This window comes from Gavialis gangeticus, unplaced genomic scaffold (assembly GCF_001723915.1).
Source record: "Gavialis gangeticus isolate Ggan-Ray unplaced genomic scaffold, GavGan_comp1, whole genome shotgun sequence".
In the NCBI taxonomy this organism is placed as follows: Eukaryota; Metazoa; Chordata; order Crocodylia; family Gavialidae; genus Gavialis; species Gavialis gangeticus.
The window spans coordinates 53,262,698-53,272,896 of record NW_017729029.1 but is presented as its reverse complement, the minus strand read 5'-3'; the positions used below and the strand labels follow the sequence as shown (position 1 = coordinate 53,272,896).

Genomic DNA, 10,199 nt, shown 5'->3' with positions numbered 1-10,199 from the left:
TAATGAGAAAATTCTTCCTACTATCAACCTAAACTTCCCTTTCTCTAACAAGGACCTTTGCTCCTTGTTCTGTCATCTGCCACCACTAAGAACAGTTTAGCTCCCTCCAGATAACAAAATACTCTTGCTTAGTTAAGTAAAGGACATTCTAGTCTACAAATCTCCCTCAAGTGAACTACACCTGAGGAATCCTGAGCTTTTCAGCCTTCATAACATGAGAATTTCCCATGCCTCCAGGAGCACTCAGCTGCTTTCTTCCCTAGAAATGCTATGAGAACAAACTCCTTCCACCCCTGTGGTCAGTCAGCATCACACCTATGCTGAGACTGACCTCTTTGGCTTGGGGATCATCTTTTTATAGACATGTGTACTGTGCCTGGGACAAAAGCATATTGATCCTGACTAGGCACCCTGGGAGCTAGTGTAACATACCTAGTATATAATCACAATTGTTCCATTCATTTCACTCTTGTTTCCAGTTTCTGACTGTCTGGACATGTTTAAAAAGCTGGATTGGCTTTACTCCAAACAGAGCGACATTCATGAAACTCAGCATTAGACAGCTCCTCACACTGAGAGCTGCCTAGTTCCAAGAGTGGCACAGAATGACCATCTTAAAAATGCAAACCTGTAAAGGGGGAAAATGGTGTCTTTTGTCCTCAGAACCTCTCTAATCCAACCAGGAAAAACTGTTGGGGTTTCCTTACTGCCAGGCGCTCAGACATCTTTATCAAGAGGCTCAAGGCTGATGATTCATGTGTCCAGAACTACACTAGCTTGGCATCATTGGTGGCCAGAATCTCCCTGATGTACAGGCAAGACATGTGGAGATATTAGGGTCATTCTCTCTTGATTGCTCCATCTCGGAAAGCAGAAATGGCTTAACATGTTTGAACAGCTGCTGTGGGCTGCAAATTCATGCTTGAGAAATATATATGATTTCAGAGTCCCAGCTTCTTTCCATAAGCATTCACCAATGAGGCCCATTCAAGCCTTCTGAATTCAAACTTGGGTAGAAAAAACCCCCTACAATAAGTCTGGTTTATTTCAATAAATCCAAGAAGGAGAACCCCAATGGCACAGAGTTGTTCAGCCTTCAGGACTTCCAAAATCTTAACCCACTTGTGATGCAAGAGATGTGTCCAACCCTGCAAAACTTTCTTGAGTTTTATGAAGCCACTTACATACAGAAGGACAACCCTGAACACGAGTTTGAAGATCTGTCCAGGAACCAAGGCACTTGCCCAACCTCCTCTCTCTGTGGTTAAACATATGCTTTTTAGGCACACATCTAAATCCCACTGCAATCAATGAAACTCAAGCACATGCTTAAATGCTTTGCTGGAAAAGCCCTTATGATAGTGGTGTGATTTATATTTAATTATGCAAGTAACTCCTCCTTCTAACCCAACAATTGTAACAAGTGAATCTCAAAGTGCTTTATCATGATCACCATTTTACAGATGGTGAAACTGGAGCTTGGGTCATTCAACAGGTCAGCAGCAGAGCCAGGAATCCAACTCCAGGCTCCTGAGTCCAGGCCTACTGCTCTGTCCTTTAAAGCACACTCTCCCAAGAATACACAACTATACACAACACCACGGGTAGTCCCAGCCAGTACTAAATATAGACCGTGGCAGCACAAAGATTAGGCACCTTAGGCTGCAGCAAGACTCTATGTTATATCACTGACATTTCCATTCAGACCCTCAGCATGTTCTGGTCAAGGGAGCCCAGCCCAGGACACCTGCTGAAGAGCTGGCCTCAGAGCCTTTGATTTCCAGTTTAAACAGTAAAAATCAGAAAAGACACACTGCATACTCTTTCCTTGAAACCCCTATTAGAAGAGGAAAGTCCAGGCAGAGAAGCATTCAAGTCAGGCAGCCATTAATTATCACAGTTCCTCACTGAACATCTCTGCTACGTTGTGTTCACATAAACCGGGCAAAACAAAATAAAGGAAGTCACAAAACACAGACTAAGCAAGTCAGCTTCTATAATACTGTTGATCTCACAGAACTTGTAAAATCTGCTCTTACAAAAGCTGCACACAATTTAGGACTCCACAAAAATTAGATAAACTGGGGAGAGATGGCACAAAAACAAGCAGTCATCTTTTAAACAAGGGCAGAGTATCCAGGACATCTAGTGCTTCATCCCAGCACTATAATGGATTTGCTGCATGACATAAGGCAAATTACTAAGTCTCTTTACGCTTCAGTTCCCAACAAGTGGATTCACCAGGCACCTGACAAGACCTCTTGCACATACACCATGATCCAGAGGATCAGTGGTTGACTGCTCCTACCAATCTCAGTCCACAAACCACTCAGCAATCATTGGCTGAAAAGTGCTAAGTATTATTAATATGTTTTCACAGAATTTCGATTGACATAAATAGAACAATGGCTCAAACATGACCTCAGGTACACCAACACCCCATCTGCTTTGATTGGGATGAAGCCATTGGGCTTCTATTTCATAAACAGAATTACTATACATTCCTGTAGGTTTCAAGTGGGAATAGTAACCTTTCTGTATAATTTTAAGACATTCTGTAGAAATCTGAAAATAACAATATCCCTGCTTTCAAATTCTACAGGTTTGTTCAAAAATCCTATAGAAAAGCTGCGGCTCTATAAAGTTCTGTAGGACTGTTGAACAACAGGGAATTTATCTGACATCCAGAGCCAAAACCTTGACTCTTTTAACAAACAAGCCCGGACAGTTAATGTAAAAGTTTAGCTTTCCCTCTCCTGCAGTATAGCAGCAATGACTGATCTATACAAAACTATACATTGTACCGCAAATCAAATGCACGTGCAAGACTTTTAGGGTGGCAAGAATCTAGCAATGCCATTTCTCTGGAGCAATAGAAATGATCTTCTCAGGCAAGTCTTGCAGAGCGTGCTTTTGTTTCAGTGCACATTTGACAGGCAAAGAGAAACCCCTCCAAATTACGAAACACTGGCTATTTTAAGTGTGTGCTGGCTAGCCTAGCAGAGGATTGCAATGTTCTTATGTGCAGAAAGGTATGTTAGGTCACCACACATTCCCACTCAGCAACAGGGAGAGTTTGGTTGTGGGTCTATAGACTTAAACAGTCGGGTTGCCCGAGTCTCAGGACCCGTTCACAAATTCTTATAAACACTTTATCCTAAGCCTTAAACAAACAAACAAAAAGATCTAAGTGGTTTTTGATTTCTCTGCCTCATGGAATTAATATTTAGGAACGTGTCCTAAAACTTGGAAACTATGGGGCATTTCCACTGAGTTACTCTGCAGCATTCGTCCTATAGTGCAAGTACAAGTCCCTACAGCACAGGTAAAATCTCAGACAAACACTGTGAGCCTGCAGGCAGCAATATGCCAACACATTTTTTAATGTGTAGAGGGAAGCCCACTCTGTTTCTCCAAAGAGAAGTCCAACATTTGTGCAAGTCTCTGAATTTTTGGCCACAGAACAAGCTGGCTCATACTGAGATTTCTGTGCTACCAGAATTCCTGAAAGGCCACGAAAGAATTAGTCTTAAGGGTAAGACGCCAGTTCCATCTCACCTGTCTGTTTGGTCTTTGGCCACTCAAAGATCTGAGTTTTTGCCACTGGAGGCAGGGAAGGGTTTCTTATGAGTGATGAAGACACTTCATCACTAATGAAAACAGAAACTGCTAAACTCAACAATTGATGTCAGATGGCCAGACAGCTGTAAGACAGCAACCACTTTCATCTGTAAGCAATTTGGGCTGAACTCGGATCAGTGACTTTAAGGCTCCACAATCATATTTGGATGGCTAAATAATTATTTGCACTGTACAAATTACCATCAAGCCATTAAACTCTCTTACGACAAGGTCTTACTTTTCTCAACTTCATTTAGGAACAGAGCTTGGCATGTGAACAGTGTTGACATGTATCAGTTCCTTTTCAACTTGTAAAACACTGTAATCTATCACTGTCCTTTTTTCCCTACCTTCAGCAGTTCAAAGCCATAAGGTCCTGAGCATGGACATAGTTTTGCATGCAACTTTATGCACATGATTAGCCCCACTGAACTTGTGTGTGTCATGTTTTGCAATTTGATTTCCCAGCTGTTTTTGGCATTGATGATCTGGCCTCGCCCTCTCACCACATGGGATTCATTTGATTTGTGTAACTAAACAAAAATGTTTTAAACCAGACTGTATGTACATCAGCCAAAAGCCATGCTTCTCTGAGCAACACATTGTGGTTTAGAGAGCAGCATTTTTGCCTAAGCCTACATCAGAAAAGGCTGCCATTTGATTGGAGGGATTTTCACATGTAAATGAAGTAGCATGTGCAAAATAATAATAATATATAAATTAAACGGCAATGAAGTAGCTGAGCAGATGTTAGTATTTAGGATAGGGTCATCCTTTCATAGCATTCACAGCATTACAAAGGACTTTGTAGGCAATACATTTTCTAGACCTACCTAGGAGTGCTATACTTACAATAACCCCAGGGTAATAACCTCCAACAGTCACATTTTGGGTTCTTGTTGTAGCAGCTAGGCCCACCGTAAGAATTAATACTGACACAATGAGGAGAGTCACAGTTACGTAGAGAGAATTTCTTTTTCTTCTATTGAATGACCCTAAAAACACACACAATAGAATTTTCTAATTTTGTCTGGGAACAACAGCAATTTCCCAAATTCCCCCCTCCCACCACCACATGCTGCCAAAACCTTATTTTCTCTCTGACAACGTCTCAACACCACATATCTCTTCTTTCACCTGCTTCTCACCTGGGCTGAATGCAACATATAAACCATTGTTATGAGGTTGGAATTCAGTTCTGCTTATCATTATTGGATATACAGACAGATCCTCAAGTAATGTAAATGTGTGTGGATCACTGAGATCGCTGGATTTCAAGGCAGCGTGACGGATTTACCACAAATAAGATCTCTTTGGGTAATAACTGGGAAGCTAACAAGAAATGTTATAGTTGATTAGGATATATATTATATAAATTATTTCATGTATTTGTTTGCATTAAACTAAACATCCACATTGTACACCATACATTTTAAGATATCCACAGTTTTCCACATAAATGAGCATTAGCAACAACCATTTCCTCTCATCCCATAAATAAATATTAGCCTATAACTAGGATCCATATATTTTTAAATGCTATCTGAGCAATGGATTTGTGGATTAACAACATGTAGATAAAACTGTCTGAAAATGTTTAGCTTTTGGACTTGATTTTTTTTTCTTTAAAGAATGTCACTATAAAGCAGTGATTCCACTACCCTTCAGGGAAGTTAGCGGTGATGTTTCGCTAATATTTTGAATGCATTTGTTCACTGGTTATTTTGCAATGTTTAAATTGCTTTGCAGAACAGTCCCTTTGATTAAACTGCATACAGGACATCAACCCAGCTGACTACAGGTTAGTCCAGCTGGTAGGATAATGTCTTTTTAATGCCTTCCCTGCCTCTTTCTGCATCAAGTGCTCTTGCGAACTGTTGGGGCGATTCTAAATCCCACTCCTGCACAGTTTGTGGTTCTCAGACTCACTCAACCAGCAGACAAAAACACTCAAAGGGCTCTCTTGGCTGTCTGCAGCTGGTATGATAAAGTCTCAACATAATCAGCTCCTAACTCTGGAGGGTGGAAAGGCAGGGACTAGCCAAGTAGAGGGTACCACCCTCCAAGCACCCAACACAACATAGAGAAGGAGCATGTGGGCCTAGAGCCGTCTCCCCTAGTTAAAGGCATCCTGCTTTATTAGGCTGACTCGAGACCATTTCCTAAGCACACCGACTGCAATTCTGCTTTGCCTTTCTTTTTATGGTCGACATGCAAGGTTTTTTTTAACCAATGAAACTGGGTCAGTCAGAGATATGAGCTTTTTCCCCCCCCTGAAATAGCTATCCTGAAACAACCCCTATCAATGACGCAGTTACATTGCTATAAAGGGGCCTTACAATAATACAGCAATGGTCCCCGGCCTTTGATGGTCCACAGGCAACAATATACATACATATAACATGCTGTGCCAAATAACTTGCTGTGCGCAACATTGTATTTTGTGCTTGTCAACCTTGCCTTTAATTTTTTGTTTTAATTTCTTGTGCCCACAAGGAACACCAGGCAGTCTCCGGAACATATACACCAAAGGCTGGGGACAACTGCTTTACAAAACACCCACATCAGTATAAAGCACCCTGATATCACTATAACTGGGTCTACCCTACAGGGCTCATACCACTCTGACCAAACCACAGTTAACCCAAAGTTAGATAATTTGTATATAGCAGAAAACAAGTAAAAATGTAAACTTTAAAGATCTATAATGTGGCTAGATTTTCTTTTAAGGTGGGCTGTGTGGGTGTCTGTATATTGTATAAAGTAAAGCAGAAAGAGAGAGCAAGAGTACGAGCATGTGTGTGCATGCGTTTGGAGGATGCCAGCACGTGTATTCTGTGCATACAAGGTGATGTCTTCAGGTTTTGCTTTAGAACTGTGTGGAAACATTTTACCTACAAGTTTTTGATGAAAACTACTAGTTGTAGAGATGTTTTGATCAAACATGTTATTTTGGGTAAAGCTCCTGAAAGAAAAAAAGTGTTGAAATGCAAATATTTTGTTGAAAAAAATTCACAAGTTATTTTATGTTTTTCCATTTTATATCATTTTACCTTATTTCACGGATCTGTACTCATATATCAGGAGATAAGATAAAAGTGATATCAACATGAAAAACAATACCATAAAATGGTATTGCACATTCAGAAGGCTGAAACATAGTTTTCTAAAACCAAATGGGGGATTTTTTATTTTGCAGGACACAGCAAGAAAAATACCTGTTTCCATTTCACATGTGTTTTTTGTTCAGATTTAGAATATCAGAGCTTCCCAGAAACTGGAAATGGCAAGTTTCAATCAGTTCTAATTTGCACATATGTGGAGTGGGTGTAATGATTCTTATTCTGCATTCTCTGAAATAGAGTTTAATAACAACTATTTATAAGCAATAAAAGCAATGCCTGTGACTGTCTGAGTGGCTTTTTGTGTTCTTCATGTACGCTTCTGTCTTCACGTAGTTGCATCTACTGCACTTGTGCGTGGGTCTAACATACTGTACTTTTTGTGAAAATTATGCAAAATTGCTTATGCCCATTGTGTGTGCGTGTAACTTTTGCACAGATGCTGCTCTATAGCTTTCCCGATTGCCGTGGGGTGTTGAACCTATCACAGCTTTATATCAAAAGGGGAAGTAAGATTACAGTATTCTGCCAAAACCTGCATAGCCCAGCTGTCTTTGCTCCCAAAACATAAACTTGTTATATGTATCACCACGCACAGCTACAGCCTTGTGCCGGAATGATTTCAAAAAAGGAACTTTTTCCTCATAGACCTTTTCCTAGGCATTTGAGATTGTTTAAGAGGGCTATCTTTAGTTCTGTTTTAATTTGTTAGTTAGCAATCAAAACAAACAGAGCTGTTTGATTTATCTATAAATTATACAAGTTAATTTGTATATATGCTTATGTTGGCTTCTAAACTAGTATACATGATAGTTTGCAATATGTTTACGAGTTTGGGAAGGGCTAAGGAGATAAAGGTTAATGTTATATAGATATACACAATATGCTTTGCTAAAACACTTTTAAAAATGACTTATCCTTCAAAAAATCTTCATGAACTTCCTGTTAACGCTATAGGATCTAATACCTAGCCCCACTATAAAAACACGTTAACACGGCTTTTGAGGTTACGTGCAAGAGTTCAGGAGAGTATATCTTTATATGTATTGTAATTGTTACATTTATATCATTCGACCTTATTGTATTTTTTTAATCAAATGATCAGGAGGAAAGAGGCACACAAAGAATACATTTGTTCATCATTTTCTTGTTTTTCAGAAAATAGTTAGAAACATGGGAGAAGAATGGAGAAGCAGATACTACAGTTTTTAATCTTTTTTCCTTCAAGAAGTTTGTAAACTAAGAGCCTGTGTTTTATTTTTAATTGAATGTGCCTCTGCTAATGAGAGTATTCTATGCAGTGCCCTGAAAACCAAACTTGGTAAATTGATCAATTATGATCCTCTAGTACAGGAAAGAAATCCATTCATGTAAACTGTATTTAGAAGGTGGGTTTTTTACAATTTTTTTCAGTTCTTCTGGCCAAAGCTATCCTAAAATTAAGGTCTCATTTCCAATAAATATAAAAGGTTCTGAAAGATGCATTACTTGCCTGCAAATAAAATTTGGGATAACTGTTATAATTATAATACCAGTTCTCTCTCAATTATTAGAGATGTAGACAGAATATATAGAAAGAGGAAATTACGGTATATCTCTGGTCCAAACCTGAATAACCAATCAGGTGAATTAGAACATTTACATAGGCTTGATAAAAAAGCATATGATCAGATTGTGTGCTCCTTTTAATTGGCAATATAGCCTTAATTTCTGTTTTAGTACACTATAACTTTGGATCGTGTGATTAAAGAATACCTTCTGATTTGCTCTGAAGAGAAGACACAGTTTTTGCCAAGCTCCAAAACTCTACTTTCTTCCACACACAAAGAACAGCCTGACCAAGTCCCACTTCAAAGTTTGCCCGGCATCTACACTGACTGCAAATTTTAAAAAATTCACATGCCTAACACATGGCTACAGTGGGAAAACCCTGATGGAGGAGCAACTAAGTCTACAAGAGAGGGTTTGGATTGGCTTGGGGCTTGTCTACATTATAGAGCCTCTGCTGGCATCGCTGTGTACATATCAGCAGAGCCCTCGAACAGCGACACCGCATATGCCAGCAGGGTTATACCAGCTCCCCAAATCACATAAATTAAGCTGACAGAAGACCTCTTCTGTCAGCATAGCTGCATCCAGATCAGGGATTTTGCCAATAATGCGACATCAGCTGGAGGGTGCAATCTTTTTGCAAGCCTACTCAAGATAGCTACACTGGCAAACCTGGGTGAAAGAGATGAGACCTGAAGGGGTATAGCTAGACTGCCAGCGAAAGTCTGTATATACTGCATCTTTACTGGGGGACTGGGTCAATACAGCTATGGGAGTAGAGGCTCCTAATGCAGACAAGCCCTCATGAAGTCTAACTCCTTCTCTCTTCATCTGCTTGGCTTCATAAAACGTATTGCTAGGAAAATTGTAAGAAAAACTCCATCCCTTCACAACTTTTCTTGCCCACCTCTGAGAAGAGGACATTTTTTAACCACATTTTTAAAGGCTTTCAAACAACCGTACTCTCCGAAAGCCCAAATGTACTATTTGCTTGTAATTAGCATTTGCCTGTGCTTTTGTTTAATGGTCCAAACTTGAGAGAGGAGAATCTCCTCTGCAAAGAGGAGGAAAATACATTTCTACACAAAAAAACATTTCTTATTCGTTCCCTTGGCTGTTAAGCGTCTTGGCACCCATTTGCTCAGCATCTCATGAGTGGCTTCACTTAAGCATTTCACTAGGTTTTGCTACCGTCTAAAAAAGAGGGGGGGTGGAAAAAGCATTCTGACATTGACTTTTAATGATTCTTGCAAGACCCTCTTGGTCAAAACAGCCCCTAAAAGCCAAAAGCATGCTAAAGGGAGATTTAAGGGGCCCATGGGTGACCGGTGCCTCCCGAATCTGGGGGGGCACCAGACCGCCAACCGGGGAGGGTCCCCAGTGACCGATCTCTTCCAGTTTCGTGGCTGGCACTTCCCAGGGGTGCGACACGTTGCCAACGTGAAGGCCCCGGGGACAGGGTTGGCCATCGCAGAGGACCATGTCCCTCTATGGACAGTGAAGTTTCTCTCGAAGAGCAAAATAGAGGACATGACGGCGTCGGGTTTCGTACGGAGGAGCACAAACCACAGCACAAGATACGAGTCGCCCAGACGCACACGGCTAGTAGCCGAGCCAGGGACACCTGCCACCGACTACCGGCCACCTGCCGAGCCGCGGGGGCAGAGCCACACGCCGCACCCGGGTGCCCCGGCCTTGTCGGAGGACCTGCCCCTGGCGCCGAGGCGGCCCGTCTGCGAGACCCCCGGCTCCCCCCCGCGGCCCAGGCAGGGCTGAGGGCCGCACTTACCCGCCGAGTCGGGCAGGGCGATGCCGCTGGCGCGCTGCGGAGCCAGGGCCTGGCGCATAGTGCCGGGTGCCCGCTCCCGCATCGCCTAGGAGGCAGGAGAGCGCCGGCCCCTCCCC

At 41.6% G+C, this 10,199-nt stretch overlaps 1 protein-coding gene across 3 annotated transcripts in view; it reads right to left on the bottom strand.

Annotated features, from left to right (window-relative positions):
• The window catches only part of TMEM255A (transmembrane protein 255A), a 67,438-nt gene extending 57,245 nt beyond the window's left edge, over window positions 1–10,193 (bottom strand). For all 3 annotated transcript variants that reach the window (XM_019521596.1, XM_019521594.1, XM_019521595.1), the window contains exons 1-2: window positions 10,084–10,193; window positions 4,474–4,616 (exon numbers count right to left, since the gene is read on the bottom strand). In XM_019521596.1, coding sequence (XP_019377141.1) covers window positions 4,474–4,616; window positions 10,084–10,165 — 225 coding nt within the window. In that variant the 5' untranslated portion in view covers window positions 10,166–10,193. The remainder of the gene's footprint in view (window positions 1–4,473; window positions 4,617–10,083) is intronic.
• Between the last annotated feature and the right edge of the window lie 6 nt (window positions 10,194–10,199).